Source organism: Corapipo altera, unplaced genomic scaffold (genome assembly GCF_003945725.1).
Source record: "Corapipo altera isolate COAL_440 unplaced genomic scaffold, ASM394572v1 165, whole genome shotgun sequence".
Classification (NCBI taxonomy): domain Eukaryota; kingdom Metazoa; phylum Chordata; class Aves; order Passeriformes; family Pipridae; genus Corapipo; species Corapipo altera.
Genome location: NW_020884954.1, coordinates 1,907,861 through 1,926,937, shown reverse-complemented (window position 1 = coordinate 1,926,937; position 19,077 = coordinate 1,907,861). Strand labels below are relative to the sequence as shown.

Genomic DNA, 19,077 nt, shown 5'->3' with positions numbered 1-19,077 from the left:
GGCAGGATTTGGGAGGATTTCAGGCACTCCCATACTTGCACAGGCCAACTGCTCTCTAAGTATCATCAAGGAAAAGCTGCAGAATACACTATATTAGTTCTTGTATTTAAAACTGAAGCAAAGTTTTAATATATAGGATTTTAAGCCCTTTCTTTAGTGACATCTCATCTTCCCAACACCACTTAATGCTGAAAGGTCTGTTTTTCAAAGCTTAAAGAAAAGAAAGGCTAGAAAACCAAGAGAACACTAAATATAAACCTATTCCCATTAGTGCTGCAAACGTGCTGAGAACTTGATTATGGAGACACGTCCAGAACATGAGCTCAGATGAATTTGGCCCTTCCTGAGCTCTGTGTGAAAGGTGAAACATGTTACTGCACAACCCATTACTACCAGCAACATAATATTTAGAAAAAGTCTTTCAGTGACCTCTCTTCAGGAAATCTGACAAGGAACAAAAACCTCAAAATCTGAGCTTTTCCAGGTTTTGTTAGTGAGCCCTTTTAAAAGCCAGTGGCTGGAAGAACATCAGTCCCTTCCACGTGCCACAAACAACTTATTAGCAACCTCATGTTCACCTGAAGATCTTGTCCCTGCCTTGGAACAGGAAGGTTCCTGGGCCACAAAGGTGCCCAGAACTTCCTGGTGTAAAGCTGAGCTTTGCACCTTACCTTTTCCTCCTGTTTAATTAACTTGTAAATCCCTGTAAGGCAGCACCTGAGCACACAGGCGCTACTTTGATCCAACAGACAAAAAAAGTTCTACTGCTCACACACACTGTCATTGCTAATCAATTTTTTTTAAACCAACACAATTTGAGCTGAGCACGTGCTTTCCATGAAGGCCTATTCACAAGTTTTAGCTTCTGAGGAAAACAGTGCCATCACTTCTTCCCCCCCAAAGCAGTTTTGATACAGAGATCAGCCACACAAACCCTCACTGTGAAGTTTTCCAGGAGCGAAGGGTCGGGCCAGGACCTGTTTTTAATGGAGTATGTTCATACCCCATGGAAGTGCACAAGAAATGTGAAAAACACGTGAATAAAGCAATCAGGGGGAGCTGCACATGTTTGCTTCTTTCTATTCAACAAAGACTTTATGTTTGGTGGTACAAGAGCCCTCTGCTAATGGACTGTGCCAGAACGAAACCAGAACTTCCTGACACCCCCTGGGTTGTATCCCACTAAAGGCACAGGAACAGACACAGACTCATTTTAAATATGCTTTACAGAATCAAGGAACAGCACATTTACACTTTAAGAGAGCTTATAAAATAAGGACTTCTGAATAAGCAACCTCGAGTTTACTTTTCCTACCCCTTTCTTCAGGCAGGCAACACTGACACCTACTGTCAGCACTATGGAATGGATTCAACTTGGGTTAAAAAAAAGTCAACTGCACTTTTCCAAGGACTTTTGAAAGCATGTTAAACATTTCTCTTTCAAGGGTTTCCTTCACAGCACATCTAGTGCTGTTCCTGCAGAACCTGCCTTGTAAAATGCCTTTTACATACAGATTCCTCAACCTGCTGACAGTGGTGGACCTCCATTATACTTCTCCATAACTAACATTCTTAAGCTATCATAATTAAAGCAGATCTGAAAAAGGACATCTTGCTTATGTTTTTATTACCATTTCATGTTTTTTTTACAACCAGAGACATCTAAGTAACCACCCAAAAGTAAAAAACCACTGTAAACTCTCTTATGCCACACACGTGCTGGAGTAACTGGGTCTGTTCTCATTTATTTAAATCAATTTTAATGCTGTTGAGGAGGATGGAGCAGGGGCTTTCCACAGAAGCTTTCCAACGGAGAAGTTCCATGATTTTGACATCCACAAGGCCTGCCCAGCTCCACAGCCAGCCCCTGCTCAGAGCTCTCAAACATCCCTGTGGCAGAAGCCCAGTGACCACCACGGAACGTGCAGACACCAAGGCCCATCTCCTTGACACCAGCAGGAAACTGGCCTGACCTCAGGATCTCCTTTGCACATTCCACACCAGAACAGGGGGGGTTTTTTAATATTCAGAAAGGCTCCTTCCACACCCAAATTCAAGAAGTTACAGTAGCTACACAGGGTGTTACCAAAAGCCTTACCTAAGCAAAGAGAAGACATCGTAAGAGTTACGGACACAGTTCTGATCCACCTGGAGGAGACTGTTCTTCAGGGTACCTGAGTGATCCTTAAGGCAAGGAAAGAACAGCCATTTAAGAATCAAAAAATTTTCCACCTTGACCAAAAGCATGCACTTCTGGTTGAACAAATAACCTGGCATTTAACATATTTTAAATGTCTTCATAATTTTATGTCCGATGGGTAGAAACAACTCAAGGTGGCAATAACACCACTGCCTATAAAGGTGTAAAAGACACTTTATCTGTTTTTCCTGCACTTTTTAATCCACAGCTGTCCAAATCTTCTGCCCAGGAACACTGAAGGATGCAGTTTACAGAGCTGCCACCCTTCAGCTCCAGACCCAAGAGCCCAGTCAGGAAAGTGCCAGAGCGACACGTCGGAAAGGTCAAAGCCATCTTAGTTTGGAGTGATTTGAACAAGTTTCTGGAAGTTACAAAATCAGTGTCATTCCTAAGAGCCCAAAGCATCAATTCTGCACAGCAGGGATCAGAATCTGAACAGCCCAGCAGCAATTCCTCCTGCTGCAAGGGGCAGATGTGGAGCTTTTCCATGTCAGGCACGGGCCCACACATTCCTAGAGAATTCCACGAACTCAGAACGCTTTCTTCAGATGATAAAGTGAATTCTAAGCAGGTCAAACCACCTGGCAGCACTGTCGGAAAGTTTATGGATTCCAGGAAAAGAGGCCTTTATTTGAGTGCCTGAAGCAGCCCCAGCTGTCCCTGTGATCAGCCAGCCCTCCAACAGGGATGGAGGGGGACTCCAGCCCCACAATCCCTGTCTGCAGATTCCTTCCTGCCTCAACAGGCAGCTTCCATACAGGTGGTGTTGAAATGTAGTTACCTGTTAACACCTCCTCACAACTGTGTTAACCACAGGCCACACAGCAGACATTCCCCTCCACCAAAAACATGGTCACACCTAAATAATGACTCGTAATAATTAAGTGTGCCAGGATCTAGCTGATTAAAAAAATAATTTAAAAAATAATAGGCATAGGTTGTGTGCCAAGGAGGCATTTCCCCTCTAGCCAGGAACTCCTTATACAAACTATCTGTACCACAGTACTGCCTCCAGCAATTTGGGATTAAAAAAACCTCTGTCAGATGCACTGCTTACAACTGGCAAATTTAAACTTTTTCATCATCAGTGAGATAATAATCAGTGACAATATTGGCTGGACAGGTACAAATACTACAGTGAGTCCTCTGGGAAAACAAGTTGGGGTGAAACAGTTGAAACAGAGCAAATAAACAGCTTCCCATTAAGGAGCTACAAACTCCAGGGTTCGGACCAATAACCAAAATTTAATGTGGTTTTATATTTGCCACATAAAGGAGCCTTAACAGCTACATCATTTGCAATATGTCTGCCTCAAGGAACACAGTCAAAGCTTATTTTCAGTAGCCAGAGATTCTTTTGGGGACTTAAAATGCTACACTAAGCCTTTTCAAGACACCACAGACGGCCCTGCAACCGGGGCAAGATGATACTTCTTATCTGTCACGTCAAAGAAGTATTTTTTCTCAAAATGAAGCATTTTAATGTTCTGAGCATCCAAGTGTGAAAAATCAAGCTTACAAGCTGAATTTCAGCTTGTCACCAGTACCAACAAGCCAGAACAAATACAAGACACCCTCACCTTCTGTTCAAATGAAGCTCCGTAATAACCATCGTGGAGACCAAAAATAATCTCGTTTGGGTTTCTGGCATGGATCTGTAGGAAGGGAAGGAAACAAATCAGTTCACAGCCAGCTTACTACACCTTTCCACAGCAAACAAACACAAACTGCAGCTTTTCATCACCTGCAATTCTGCAGGCACACAAAACCTCGGGGAAAAAATGAATTCAACCCTGGTAAACTCTGAGGTAAAACTCACACGAATATCTGCAACCAAACTTTAAAACACATCCTTCAAACACATTCATTTCCTTTCTTAGCATTCTATATATGAATTCATCCAGATGCTTTGATTCCTTAAGTAAAAAGTTGAGGAAAAACCTGTTTTCCCATTACCTGCTGGCCCAAGTACTTCAGGCCATCGAGATTGACCTTCCATTCGATCAAGAGCTGGAAATGCTCCTTCTTGCCACCCCAGATCCTCACCACAAAACAAGACACAGAGGTATCCAGACGATCAGGCATCAACCCAAAGTCCAGGCTCCTCCAGGTTGGATTCTGAGTAGTCAAAGACGGATAAATACATTTAAACAAGCTGAAAGTAGCCCAAAAATTGATACTTCGGAAAGCAGCAAAGTCCACATCAAAGATTTTTTAAAAAATCTTAACAATGAGGAACAGCAGCCATTTCAAGGTTCACACAGAGCTGAGGCCAACAAGCTCTGCTGCTTCCTTCTCTGGAGAGAATGCCTGGGTTAAAAGCTACATCAGAAACAGAGAGTGGGCTCTGCTTCCTTCCAGCACAAAACACTGAAGATTTTACTGCAGAATCTACTAATTCAGTTCAGCCAAATCAGGACAGTTTCAAAGTGGAAGTAACATTCCTTTCCCATTTACAATTCAGCTTCTGAAAACCAGGGTACAGCTTATATTGCAAAAGTTTAATGCTGATCTATCCCCCAATAATGAAGTTTACAGAACCTGTTGATATATTTGTTCACTTTCTTCTCAGTTGTAATAAAGTGTTCAGTTCTGGCCCCTTCACTGATCTAAACTTGAAAATTTAAAAAAACTTAAGATGTTTACAAAGTTTAGTTTCTTACATCTATTAGCTCTTCAATAAATACACATGTTTATATATCCAGGTATACGTTTCTTACTGTTCTCCTACACAACACACAGATGCTCAAAGAAATCAGCATTTCTACTACTCAGTAACTCCCTGTTCCAACCTCATGAAAAGGGAGAGAACAACGTGATGCTCCTAGAACTGAAGAGTGGAAAGACACACGAAAGAGCTATGATATTCAGCAGAGAAATCAATATGCTGGCACTAAATAAATAGTTTTTAAAAGGAAGTTTTTCCACATTAAAATAACTTACCAGAGAATTCTTGATCACCTCGCTCTTATAAAATTCTAAAGAAAGAGGAGTAAAAAAAAAAAAAACCTTTAGATTAGCTTAAACACTGATACAAATCTCAGTACTTGAAATAGAAAAAGCTAAAAAAAGTAACACTCAGGAAAGACAAATGCTAGTGGGTCTAGTTTATCAGTAACAGATTCAGGAGAAAGACTTTGAAATGCAGTCATGCTTTTGACTAAATCAAGTGTGGAGGAGTAATTTATTACAAGTCATTATTTAAATCTAGCATTTCATCTTCATCCCTAGGATAATTCTCAAGATCTGCTTTGGTTTCTGGGGAAGGAACATGCCCCAGCACTTAACAATATTTGGATGACGTTTGCCAAGTGACTGGTTTGTCACACAACATCCTCCTGGGACAGCTCAGCTCAGATAAAATAATTGCAGAGCTTTCCCGAAGAGAGAATTCCAGAAGCTTGGAGAGGGAACTGCCAAGTTATCTGACACAGGTGCCAACAACCCTGGATTTAAGTGGGAATAAGCAAATGCTGACACATGGACCTTGGCTTTCCCAGCCGAAGTGAGAGCTTAAAGTCTTTAGGCAGACAGCTCTAGAGGCTGGAATACAGATTTTGTACAACATCCCAGCCCACTGGAGGCCAAGGATAAAGATTTCATGGAGTGCAGAACAGCCCCTACAAACAGTCATCAGTCACAGGTTCAACCAACCACCACAAGTCCAAGGAGCAAGCTCAAGTTGTGTGTTCTTATCCTGCTAAAACAGCAACTCTGGGAAACAAACAAGGTTCAACTGTGCCAGCTGGAAAAAAAACACCTAGGAGAAAACCAGAATTCGCCTCCAACTACTGTTGATCATATCAAAAGGAACATAAAAATGCATTTCTACCAACAATGAAGAACTACCCACTGCAGTGGGAAGCAAAGCATGAAGAGACACGAGGTGTGACACTCACACACAGTGACCCAGAGCACAAGAGATGCCAGGATGCTCCATGTCACTGGCTGACTATGCTGTTCCTGGAAAACTTGGATAAGTGCTGGTGTCTGCTCTGTAACATAACTGCTGTGCACCAGAGGAACACCCTCCCCCACAACAGGCAACCAAGGCTCCAAAACCTTTCACTTTTCCGTGCCCTTGGAAGTTCCCAACTTCTTAAATTATCAGTGGGGGGAGAGCAATGACAAAACAGGGCTGGTTTCAGAGGCTCTGCCAAACCTGTCATCTGTTCTGCTGGCCTGGCTGCTCACACTGAGAGCTCTGGGGAAGCTGAGGGAACTGAAGAGCTCTTCTGCAGAGCTACAAAGGTGATGTAAATAACGGCAGCGGGTCGGCAAGGTGGGGAAAAAAAGCGAGAGAATTCCCGTCATAAGACCTCAAAGATGAACTGGCAGGGAGGCTAAGGGAAGCCTGGTTACCTTTGTATATCTTGGTGCTGTCACAGAGGTGCAGGGTGAAGTAGGTGTCCAGGAGGCGGTACCCGTTCCTGTTGATGATGTTGCGGGCAGCGATGTTCCGCAGGTGACGCAGCCGGCGCTGAAAACAAGGGGAAAAAAAACCCCCTGAATAGTCCAAGAACTTCCTTAGATTGAAATTGAACCCCTTTGTAGCAAAACACTTTAAGGGCTCCCAGAGCACTGTTGCCACAAGAAAGCCCATCGAACGCTCCTGGTGAGTGTGAACAGCAAGGACGCAGCCAAACGATGAGCACCTATGAGCTGGGATTAAGCAACACTGATACTCAAGACAAGCTATTCTCACTCGTGTCCTTTACATCATTTTTATTCCACATGTCTAAACCAACTATTCAGGCAGGGTCAAAGCTGTGACACTCTCAGCTCCAAGCACAGCAGCAGCATCACCCAGATGTTCCCCGTCACCCCGCTGGAAACATTTCCCAGCCTCGGCTGTTTTCAACAAGAATTACTGGACAAAGAGCTCCAACACAAAGCACCTCCTCATGCAGAGCTGTAAGGAACTGGCTGGACAAAGCCTCCTTATTTCACAGTGATCCTGGAAACTGCTCTAACAACCTGAGACTGAAGTGCATCACAGGGACGTACCAAGATTTTCAGGGAAAACGAAGGGCACAGGGAACTCAGAGATGTCTGTCAGCTACCATTTGCTTGGATGAGAGTCCTCTTCTCTTGGACTGAATACACTAAAATTCATCACTAAAATCTTCAGTTTAAGTGATTTCGTCCAACTCCAACATTAAGTTACTTTGCTACAATACTGAACCTTGAATGAAAACAATCAGATTGAATCAATCTCTCTCTCCCTCTGAGTGCCAGGCAGCTGTAATAGCTGTGGCTAAAGTCCTCAGCTTCAAAGCACACCACACCCTTAACCCTGGACAAACATTTTACATTACTAACCTGTTAAATTTAACTACAGTTAACAAAGCCATCCTGTAGGACTGTCACTCTTCAGCCACTGCCCAGCTGTGGTTCCTAATGCAACCCTCTCCCATGAATGCAGCACTCAGCAAGCTGCCCCCTCAGGTACAGCAAGTTCTCCCCAAATCCTTCAGTGCCACATTTTCCCAGCCAATCTCTCACCCACCTGCCACAGGGATGCTGGCTCCTCATCCTTTCTGCATCACCACAAACCACCTACAAGCCTCAAACAACTGCTTTAGTGCATCTTACACCACACTCTTTTTTTTTTTTTCCCCAAAAACTTATTCATTTGTAAATCTGAATCCACCTTAAAAGTGGATTGACCAAAAGCAGATTTTAAATGCTTCTGAGACCAAAAGACAACTTTCCTGCTTGCAGCTTGTCCTAAAAGGCTTTTAGCAAGAGCTGAAAGGTCATAATCTGTTTCGGAACCACAGTGTGACACTTTATATCACTTAATACCATTAATTCATTTCCTTCCTGAAAATATGAGGAATATTAAATTTCTGTTCACATGACAGACTAAAAATCACGGATGGATTCATTCCTGCAAAGCCTGTTTATGAGTTATACTAAAAACAGAGCCTGAGATACGATGCCCAGGTACCTCTAGCATACAGAGGAATTACAAAATTAAAAACAAAAAAAACCAACCAACAAAAAAAAACCTTCTAAGCTGCTTAACTGTGGGACTACATGGTCTTATTTTCTTAGAGACTGGTATCAAGAATGTCAACAGAAAGATTAAGTCTCTCTTAAAAGAAGCCACTTGGACCTTGAACACTATTTTTTTTCATCTGAACTGGGCATTTTCTCTGGCTGTTTTTATGAGCAACTGAAACACTCCTTAAGAAAAGGCTTTGAACTTGCACTGCACTCCCTGTAAAAATGATTCAAGAGCTGTATGTGCCGCCTCTCCCTTAATTAACTTCAGGAGCACACAAACCAATCAACTACCATGCACACTCCCCCATCATTATTGACAGGATTGGTTTTAAATCCCTTACAAGCAAAGAAGAGCCCACATTGCACCTAAAAAAGAAGGCAACTTTCCCCAGGTCTCTTGGGGACTGCACACTCATTGTGGGCCTGCTTTAAGTGTGTGTTACACTGCTCAGCCCTCAGGCAAGGCCAAACAGGTTCCTCATCACTCACTGTCCACAGTGAGGGCTGAACAGAGCTGTCCTAACCTACACCTGCAACTCTGACATCCTTATCTCCATGGTTTGGGACTTCTTTGCACCCTTCAAAGCCTGGAGCTTATCCTAAAGTCTCACTTCTCCCAAACCAGCTGGAATAGGACCACTAAATGCAGGGCTGTGAGACCATACCACAGCTCAGGACTCAAAGTGCACCAGGTGATGTCTTTCTGAATCCCCAGATTAGCCAGTGCTCTCCTCTTCCCTCTTGTCCCCTCAGCCTGGCTGCTGGGGAACAAAATTCCAATTACATGGACAATTTTATCATTCACCTGCTTCAGTGTGAGCTCATCATGACAGAGGGACTTGGATCCTGAAAATAAACCTTCCAGTTTGCCCACCACGTTGTCACTGATATAATATTGCATTATCCAGCCCTCCTCAGAACTCTCCAGAGGCAGCAGTTAATTAACCTCTCCTGACCACAGCTAATGAGCTTTAGCCAGGAGAGCAGCAGCTACGAAGACAACTCAAATAAGCTCTAGAATTCTTCAAAGGCCTTGCAGCTGTTCTGGGACAAGCAGTAAATATAATTCTGAGGGAGTTTGTAAACCTCTATCAAGTGTAACCTGCTATGTGTCTCATATCATTTTTTGCTGGAGATGCTGGAACACACCAAACAAAAACCCCACTGTGTTGCAACTCAGCTATCACTGGCACGAGCCAAATGCTGCCAGTCCCCAGTGCTGCAAATATGGAATAAAGTAGCTGCAAATAATCCAGAGTTCTTTCATTTCCCTCTTTAGGTGAAGTGCTAAAGAGTGGCCACTTCTCACTGCAGGCAAGTTGCAGCTCTTTTGCTCTCCCTTTCTTAAAAGTATCAAGAAATCTTCATCCTGAGGAAGGTCCCCCCTCAGAGGAGATGCCGGGCAGCCAAACAGCCATTTCAAAAAGCCCAGCTTAAAAACCAAAACACAAGTGCTAAAAAGCACTCCGAGTGCTTTGGCAGCCTCATGAGTCACATAACTTCAAAAAGGCCAGTGTGTTTGCAAGCTGATAGTGCAGGATCTGCTTTCACAGAGAAAATAAGCAAAATGTGCAGACGAGCAGAGATAATTTTCACTGCTGTGTCCTCAAACAGTTGACAGTCTAACAGCAACACAGGACTGAAGATCTCAGACACTACACCAGGCATCTAAATGAGATATCCTGCTCAAAAAAAGGTTATTTTTCAGGAGAGCACTGGTGTAGGTAAGCTCTGACAAAGCAGAGCTGGACCATTAAAAAGGGTATTTAAGTTTTCCAGCAGCTCTGAATTCAGCACACGCAGCCTGAACTGGCAGATCTGGATCAGTGCTCAGCAGAGCAGTAGAGCAGGTTCAACAGCTCCTTCTGGGGGGGTTGTGACACGAGTTACTCTGATTACACTTGTCCCAGTCCTTTGCAATTCCCAAGAAAGTTAATGGAGCAGTGAAATTACATAGCAGGCCCTGTTATCATTTGCTTTAATTGCCAGTCTAAGTTGCATTTGAGTAAAAGCAACTGCTCTGTAGCAACTCTGCACTGACCCACAAGAAAGAAATTAGTGCTCCCTTCTACCCTGAAGATAAGTTGCTGCAAACCAGGAGAAGAGAGCCACTATTTTCCCTCAGAAGTCCTGAGTAACAGCTTGTATTTAAAAACACTGCTGGAGGTAAAGATATCACAGGCTCCAAGCAGCCAGCTATCCCAAAGATACCCAGAAAGGCTGAGCAGGAAAGCTTTAGGAGAGATGTGAAGAGCAGAACCTACCAGCAGGTTCCATCCCTCGTGCCTGCAGAGCCACAAAAGCAGCTTCCTGGGATTCCACAGAGCAGCCAGACCATCCCTGCTCAGCAATGCCCAGCTCCTCTCAAAAGCCAGGGGTCTCCTTTCTCACTCAAGAAAAGCACTCAGTTTTCATCCCTTGGAAGAACTATTTGCAGTCTCATGGTGAGGGGCAGAGAACTGAACCAAGGTGAAGCTGCCCAAACCAGAACTCGGTTCAACATCTGGGCAGGTTCCTCCAGCTCAGCTCCCTGCAGCTACAAGGACGTGCCCACCACGGGAGCAGGACAGGGCAGGCAAACCAACACTGCATGGGACACTTCAGGGCTTAAACTGCTCCACACACCACCCTTTGCTCCCCTCCAGGCCTGAGAAACTGCAGTGACAAAGCTAGTCACTGGTTTTTTTTGTCTAATAATTTGGTATCATTAAAAAAAACTACTGCAGAGACGGGGGCAGGTAAGAAGAGGTAATAAATTAACAGGAGAGAGAAGTGCACAGTTGTTAACATAAGGTCTGGCCTGTTCATGGAACCACAAGGAGAACAGGACTACCTCAAGTATCCATGGAATTTCATAATTATTTGTTCAGGGTCACATAATGGGTAGCAAAAAAAAAAAAAAAAAAAGAGGCACAGAGAGTTCTGACTCCTCTTCCATCTCAAGCACTTTATTATTCTCTTACAAGAATCTGATGACCCTGGGAAAAAAATAATACTGTTAGTATATCCAGGCTGGATGAGAACCCAAGCAAGCAGCATTTCTCTGTCCCTCATACTCACCAGCTCTGGCTCCCAGGATCACTTGTGAAGCTCAGGGCATTAACAGGGCAAGAGCAAAGCCCCTTCTCATCACGTGGAGCCCATCATGCCAGCAGCAGCTGAGATGATCTAATGGCTCACTGCTGGCAGAAGGGGAGGTTTGTCTTCTCTTTGTCCCACGTGTGCCTCCTCTCACTCTCCTGCTCTGCCCTCTTCAGCAAAGCTGGCCAGGAATTCTTGCTCCCAGCAGGCACTTGGACATGTCCAATCAACTTGCAAAGGTGTCAAAGCATCATCTGAACTTCAGCAAGGCACCCACTCCTCATGACTTTCCACACAACCCATGTAAAGTGCAAAAGCATCACACAGGGTCAAGAGAACATGTTTAATTCCAAAAGGAGCGAGGTGGGGGAAAGAATAAAAACCCAGAAACACACTTTTGCCTGCAGGGTAAATGCAATGCTAAAACCAGGGTAAGGAGGCTGGGAAAACTTCTTGTACAGCACAGTTGAAATGTACATAAATTACTGAAAAAGCCCAAATTTGCCAAAAGCAAATCAGCACTCAGGGCTCTCCCAGAGGCCTGCTGAGCTGAAAAGCAGTCACTGTTTCTCCAGGAGATGTATCACACGGGACTTTCAGCACTGGCTGCAATTCCAGCACCAATTCCTCAGCCTTCAGAGGGGCACCCTACCCACCAGAGAGGTTTTATACACACACCAAGACAGAGCCCTCACCTCTGTTCTCAGACTGCTGCCCTCCTCCTGATTCCTGGCAGGGGAGAATATTCCATGAACTCCTTTCAAACCAGGATCAGCCCTGACCTCTGTATAAGGCAGTACATGGTGTTTTCACCTGGCTTTCCCAGCTTGCTCCCTTGCTTTATGACCCACAGTAACTCTGGAAGAATCCAAGGAAAATCCTTCCAACTATTTTAGCATTAAAGCAGGAGGCAAAGATTAGTTAGCAACACACACGTTACCACAGCAAATCCAGTGGTGTTGGACTTCCAGCCCTGAGCCTGCAATGTCAGCTATTTGGTGTCTGAATATTTGTCAGAATTAAGTCCCACTGGAACACAGAGCTCTGTGTGCTCTGGAGCTCACAGCAGGCAGGTGGAGGTGGGTTTTTTTTTTTCTTTTCTTAAAAAGCAGAAAAGCTCTAGCTCTAAAATAAAAAAAGGTTATCAAAGTGTGATCTGCATTTATCCAACGTGAGCATTATTTACTCTCACAGCACTGTTCCCCACCTGTTTATAATGCCTTCCCACTTCCTCAGCTTTTCACTAACTACTTCAGCTTCTCAGATGTGTTGGTGCTTAAAACCACAGGAAGGACAAGAAAATGCTTGTACTCCAACCTAAACACTTGCCAGGAAGATTTATAATGTTTGTGATTTAACAGTTTTCCACAGTTCAGAGTCAAGAGAATCACATGTCATTCCAGACCTACTTCAGAAGCAAAGCTGAAGTATTTGATGTGCAACTCTGTGGGACACACCATAAGGAATTTTTTTGGAATTCTAATTTAATGTCCTTCCAGTACACACTTGAAGACAGTAGAGCCCTCAAAGCTACACAGCCATCATTAGTTCAATGAATCATTTGTGGTTCTCCTTGTAATTGCACCTCCTTCAGACCTCAATCTCCTCATGACAAGTGATGGGATTCAACAGCCATTCAGGAACTCATTTCCCTCTTTTAAAATATAGCTGCTTTCTGGCAACAGCTTTAAAAAGCTGTGCCTGCTCTGGACCAGATCTGAGGCCAACACCAGTTCAAAGATGCACCCCAGGAACATAACTGCACGTCACCACATGCAGAAAAACTGCACCACCTTTTGCAGAGCTCAAAACCAATGAGACAACCAAGACTGAAACTGATATTCAGTGTAAGCTCACTGTGTTCACACACCTCACTAGTTTTCTGCATCCTCATCCTTATTTCCACATCTAAAATTCGTGCTCATCCCTACAGAAAGACTGAAAAAGCCTCTTATTTAAAACATTAGGTAGGGGTGGGCACAGAAGACACAGCATTCAGTCAGGACAGCTGGTTAAGAGTGACAAAACAAGAACCACAACACAGAATTAACACAGATGTAATGGTAGCAGGAAGGGGCCAAAAGCAAACCCATGGGCCCATGCAGGGACTTGGGCAAATGCAGTTCTTGCTGTGTATTGTTCCAACAGGTGTGTTTGGTTATGGGCACTACAACATCAAGGGGCACAGATCCAGAGAGCTGGCAAGATTAGATATTAGAAAGAAATTCTTTACAGAGAGGGCAATCAGCCATTGGAATGGGCTGCCCAGGGAAGTGGTGGATTCTCCACCCCTGGAGGTTTTTAAGATGAGGCTGGACGTGGTACTTAGTGCCATGGTCTAGCAACTGTGGTGGTAGTGGATCAAGGGTTGGACTTGATGATCTCAGAGGTCCTTTCCAACCTGTCTGATTCTACGATTCTGTGATAGGGCACTGTCAGCACACCCTAAAAAACCTGCTCCAGACTGGGGGGAAGAAATTCTTACAAGCACTGCCCACTGCCAGACAAAGCTGCTCCTGGTGGGGGGTTATGAGAGATCCAAAGAGCAGGGAACTACACAGTCTTTCCAGCAGAAAGACCATCTTTCCTTATTGACTTTTTCTGAGTTTGTCTAAGTATTTATTCACAAGATCAAAGACCAAAACTCCAACTGCTGCTCTGTCCCAGCGTGGGAACTGAGCCATGGGGCAGAAGGAACATGGGGGTGCAAGTCCCACCTCATTAATAACACTGCAGCACTTCAGAGAGTCCCTTAAGCCTCTTAACACCACCTTGGGCAAGGGAGCATTAGTCCACATTAGCTGTGGGAATGACCTGGGAATACCAGTTAAGCAATGGAAACCAAGATGATGCTCAGAAGGAAGGACACAAAAAGCAACCAGGGTCTTGGGGAACCAAGAGCATCAACGGAATCAGAGCAAAGGCACTTCTGACCTTAAAGAAGCACCAGGTTGCAGAAGCAAACAGCACGTGCTGATTAATAACCTGAAGCATACTGATGTTTATCATGTTGCTGGATGACAAACCAAGGGCAAAACAGTAAGTCTCTCTCCATAAATGAGACTTCAGTCTTTAGCTTGCAAGACCTTTTCTTCACTCAGTTAAGAGCACTCCCTAACGCCCCACAAATCTCCCAAATGAAGCACCGAGGCTGATTTAGTACAGCTTTTGGGCAGAGCAGTCTCTAACTTACCAGGGATCATTCAGTCTGCAAAACACACCTGCATCCCTTAGGGAAAACTGGTAGTACACTGCAGAGAGCAAAAACCCAGCCCTGGGGGAACAGCCAACCTTTTGGGCTACCACAGAATCTAACAGAACTTCAACAGCTATTTCCTCCTAATTCGTCTCTACCAAACACAGAACAAGGATACAGCTGGGCATGGATACAACCAGGAAAGATCACTCACGCTGTGGTGTTTCACTGGAGCAGCACTTCCCTCCCTCTCAGTGTTTAGAGACAGTGTGTCACAGAGAAGTGAAAGCAATATTCAAATACAACACTTTCCATCCACTCTTCTGATTTCCCCCCCCCTCGCTATTTAGTAGGAAAGGGGAAGTAAAATATTTAAGAGTCAGACTTTGTTTTCATATTACTCAGGGGAGTATATAACAAGAGGTTATGTAAAACTGTTTTAAAAACAGGGACTTGCTCACTGTTGTAGTTGAAAGTCTCATCCATGTGCAGCCCTGGGTCCCTACAGCAGTTTTTTCACTTCTCCCATACAGCAGACCCCTCAAACACATTTACCAGCACACTTTGAATCCCCCCTTTGTGCCATGTTCCCCCAAATGCTGTGTAGGAGTGGTGTGCACCTTCAAAGAAAGAAACCATGAAATTATAGCCGTGTCCTAATTCACACATACTCTGCTCATGTTGCTTTACCTCTACTCACTTGGATCACCTGAAGTATCTAAACATGCACCCAAGGGACTGATTACCCTGGATTGTCACTTCCAGCTGCTGAAAAGACTGGGTTTATTTGTTAATGCCATCCAGAAGTACCTGCCATCCAGAAGAACTGTTTCTTTTTCCCCCGAGGAAGTTCTTGCCAGGAGTACTTCCAAAAGAAACACTTTAAAGCTCACTTCACTCCTGACTTCCACTCATCTGCGTCCTGGGTTATACAGGGCAGCAGTGCAAGTTTCTGAACTGTGTACATTAAGCTCCTGTAAATAATAACATCCCAAAAGCTCCAACACTGTGAAGTGTTTACTGTGTACCATTTCTTTCAGTGTAGCTCAGTGGAACGATTTCTTCTACAACAACTTTCAGAGAACAGACAGAAACTTCACTTCTGTGGTTGCCAATGATGTTGTTACCACATCTCGTCATCAGCTTCCCATTCCTTTATGGGAAGGACCATGGAACAAGAGTTTAAACCCGAAAAGGGCAATCCCAGCCTTTGGTTAGTGTCTGTGAGCTGAAGGTACAGGAAATAACGGGGTCACCTGGTCTGGCCCCGTTCCCAGCTGTGCACAGTGGTACATTTACCCTTTCCCTCCTCAGCACCTTCACCAGGTCTGTCTCTCTCCCTCACATCCACCTCCCCAGGCACCCCCAGGAGTCCACAGCTCGGGGCTTTCCTGTCTCCAGACAACCCCATGTGAATCTGTCCTGGCCAGCAATCAGCACAGCCAACACTCACCAGATCATTTGACTGCAGCATGACTGGCTCCCAGTGCTCAGCCTGCATTCTTCTGCCCAAGCCCTTCCACGGAGGAGGGAAGAGCCAGAGAGGTTTGGCTCTCCCACCCCCCACTGCTCTGAACTGCTTATAATGACAGGATTGAATCCAGAAATCCCTAAGTTATCACGACACTCCTGGTTTTCCTGCAGCGAGCAACTAGGAAGGGATATTCCTAAGGAATCTCTGCTTCTGGAATGTAATTCTTTCCCATCCTCGGTTCTGTCAGGATCACTCTTCCAGCAAAAGGAAACGACATCCTGGCACAATTACCGATGGATTCAGATGGGAATTTTATGCTTAACCAGATGCACTTCTTTACAGCCATATCCTCTATTTCTCCCTCTTGAAATGCAGGATACAACAGCAAAAGGCATTCTTCAGCCTGCTTGTCCTGCCACCAACAAACAACTCAAAGAAGAGCTCAGTCAGTTTGACAGAAGTAGCAAAAGGTTTCGGACGTGACTTTTCACTCCTGCAAAAGTGTCACTAGCAGGAGTTTTGTTCTCTAATCAATGTGGGAGTCACTGGAATAATTAAACCTAGACAACACCCTCAGTCCTTTGGCCCTTTAAGTGTCACTTCAGTCATTAAAAGCACTCACCTCGGGTTGAGAATTTGGGCTTTAGAGAGATTTATAGCCGTGACTCAGACCATCCTGCTCTCATCCTTGGAGTGAAAAAATGCAGCACTGGGTGTTCCAGAGAAACTGCTACTGAAACAAATCCCAGAGCTGATTTCTGTGCTGCCAGGTAGCAAACCATTACCTTGCCTCACACAGCACCACAGAGCTCAGACCAGCCAGGTTCTGCCATTCCAGAGGCAGTGCAACAAACTGGGAATGACTTTTCCATTCTTTCTCATGATCCTGCAGTAAAACAGCCCCAGTGTGCTGAGTCCCCTCGAGGTATCCAGCAGCTCAGTAACAGAGTTTTGAGCTCAGACACAGCAGTGGAAGGGGGGGATCTGTTATAGCAGTGTGTTAGCAGCAGTTTTGGAGCCTCTGGGTTTGGCTGCAGGCACAGACACAGCACAGGTCCCTCAGCACATGGTCCCTGTGTTTGCAGAGCACACAGCACAACAATCCCTCGGCCTGTCACAGCCTCACACAAGCATCCTAGATGGCTCCAACCAAATATTTACTCAACTGGAACATCCCATAATTGATGACTCAGGTTCTGCTCCTACAAACTCCTAAAACAGTTTCTGCTCCTAGGAGAAAAAGCCTCTGTTTTGGTCTCACTTTCACAAATGAAGTCCAGTGACTAATAGCTCAGGCTTCTCCCTGCAGCATTCACTTGGTCCTTGCACAAGCCTGGGAAAGAATAACACCAGAACTTCAGCAGGGAGGAGGCCACACTGGATCTCCTGGAGGATCCACTGTTCCCTGTAAAGTTCATGCAGAGCAGTGCTCACGTTTACATTCATTACCACAGAACAGGCCCGCATTTTAGAAGAAGCACTTGCTCTCAAATCAGGGTCAGGCAGCCAAGAGCCACCTCCACGCCCTCCCTTTGCCCCTGGGGGGATGTCTGGTAATACATGTTTATCCCAAGAGCAGTTACAGCTCCACTTCCAGTTGACAGCTATTGATTTCTCTCGAGGAACTCTTCATATTCCCACCTGGTAACAGGTAGCTCAAGGAACTCAGATCATGTCTCTACCTCCTAATAACAGTGACTGCACCGAGGCAGTGAACCCAAACACCGAGTGCAGACTCACATCTCAGTGTTTCTAAAGAAAAGCAAGACTTGGTTAATTATCTCCCCCCTCCAGCACTCCTGCTCCAGCTCCTGTGCAATAAGTCACTGCCTGCCAGAGGGGAAAGGGCACAGCCTGGGCTTCACAGGGATTGCTAAAGCCCCAGACCAGGCCTAGGCTTCCTGGCTTACCCTTGCTCTCCCAAATAACACTTGGGACAGCTGCCCAGGGAGCCAAAAGCCAGCAAACAGGAAAAACAGAGCTGGGAGAAGGAAGGATGTGATGGGGAGGGGACACTTCACCGCTCTGCAGAACACACGGCGTGTGTTACCCGGGCTCACTGCCCAGCCCGCTGGGAGAGGGGGGAGAGGAGCACCCCGGGCACCCCACAACTCAGGGAGCACCCCTATTCGCCCCAGGGCGCCCCACAATTCAGGGAGCACCCCTCTGCACCCCAGGACACTTCAGGGAGCACCCCTATCCACCCCGGGACACCCAGCAACTCAGGGAGCACCCCCTGGGCACCCCAGGACACCCCTATCCACCCCGGGACACCCAGCAACTCAGGGAGCACCCCTATTCACCCCAGGACACCCCTATCCACCCCGGGACACCCAGCAACTCAGAGAGCACCCCCTGGGCACCCCAGGACACCCCTATCCACCCCAGGGCACCCAAACACTTCAGGGACCACCCCTATTCACCCCAGGACACCCCTATTTGCTCCAGAACACCCCACACCTCCGGGATCAGCCCTAATCACCCCAGACCTCCGGGAGCACCCCCTGTGCATCCCAGGACACCCAACAACTCCGGGAGCACCCCTATTCACCCCAGGGTATCCCCTTCCCTGGTAGCCCCGCGGGCCGCCCGCGGGCCCGGCCGTACCTGCTGCGAGGGCAGTTCCACGTGCAGGGCGCGGGCGGCGGAGCCGGGCGGCAGGGCGGCGGGGCCGGCGGCCGAGCTCATGGTCGCGGCGGGTCCCCGCGGAGCCGGGGCCGCCGGGCTGCCAAGGGTTAATGGCGGCGGCGGCGCCGGCCCGGCCGCCGCTCTGGAGCCATATTACCGCAGTGCCGGGGGGCGGGGCCAGCGCCACCGCCCGCCCCGCCATTGGCCCCCGCGCCACGGGGGCGGGACCCCGGCCGCATTCCCGAGCTACGACTGGCTGAGCGTCACGTCAATCACCGCCCCACTCCGCCGGGCCTGTCAAACCGCTGGAACGGCGCCGGCGCCGATTGGAGAGCCCGCTTCCGGAAGGCGGGACAGAGGCCGGAGGGGCGGGCGATGATTGGAGGGGAGCTTATTGATTGACAGCGCGCCCTCCGTCACGTGTGCGGGAGCTGTTGTCATCACGTGAGGGGCGGAAATACTTGGGCGGGGGAGCGGGGGGGGGGG

At 46.4% G+C, this 19,077-nt stretch overlaps 1 protein-coding gene across 2 annotated transcripts in view; it reads right to left on the bottom strand.

Moving 5' to 3' along the window:
• UVRAG (UV radiation resistance associated) overlaps positions 1 to 18,716 on the bottom strand; it is a 62,001-nt gene extending 43,285 nt beyond the window's left edge. The window contains exons 1-6 of one of the 2 annotated variants that reach the window (XM_027663603.1): positions 18,571 to 18,716; positions 6,563 to 6,680; positions 5,144 to 5,178; positions 4,157 to 4,318; positions 3,781 to 3,855; positions 2,099 to 2,184 (exon numbers count right to left, since the gene is read on the bottom strand). In XM_027663603.1, coding sequence (XP_027519404.1) covers positions 2,099 to 2,184; positions 3,781 to 3,855; positions 4,157 to 4,318; positions 5,144 to 5,178; positions 6,563 to 6,680; positions 18,571 to 18,651 — 557 coding nt within the window. In that variant the 5' untranslated portion in view covers positions 18,652 to 18,716. Of the gene's footprint in view, positions 1 to 2,098; positions 2,185 to 3,780; positions 3,856 to 4,156; positions 4,319 to 5,143; positions 5,179 to 6,562; positions 6,681 to 13,163; positions 13,203 to 18,570 lie in introns of those variants that run through there. The other variant, XM_027663604.1, reaches the window with a different exon arrangement.
• Between the last annotated feature and the right edge of the window lie 361 nt (positions 18,717 to 19,077).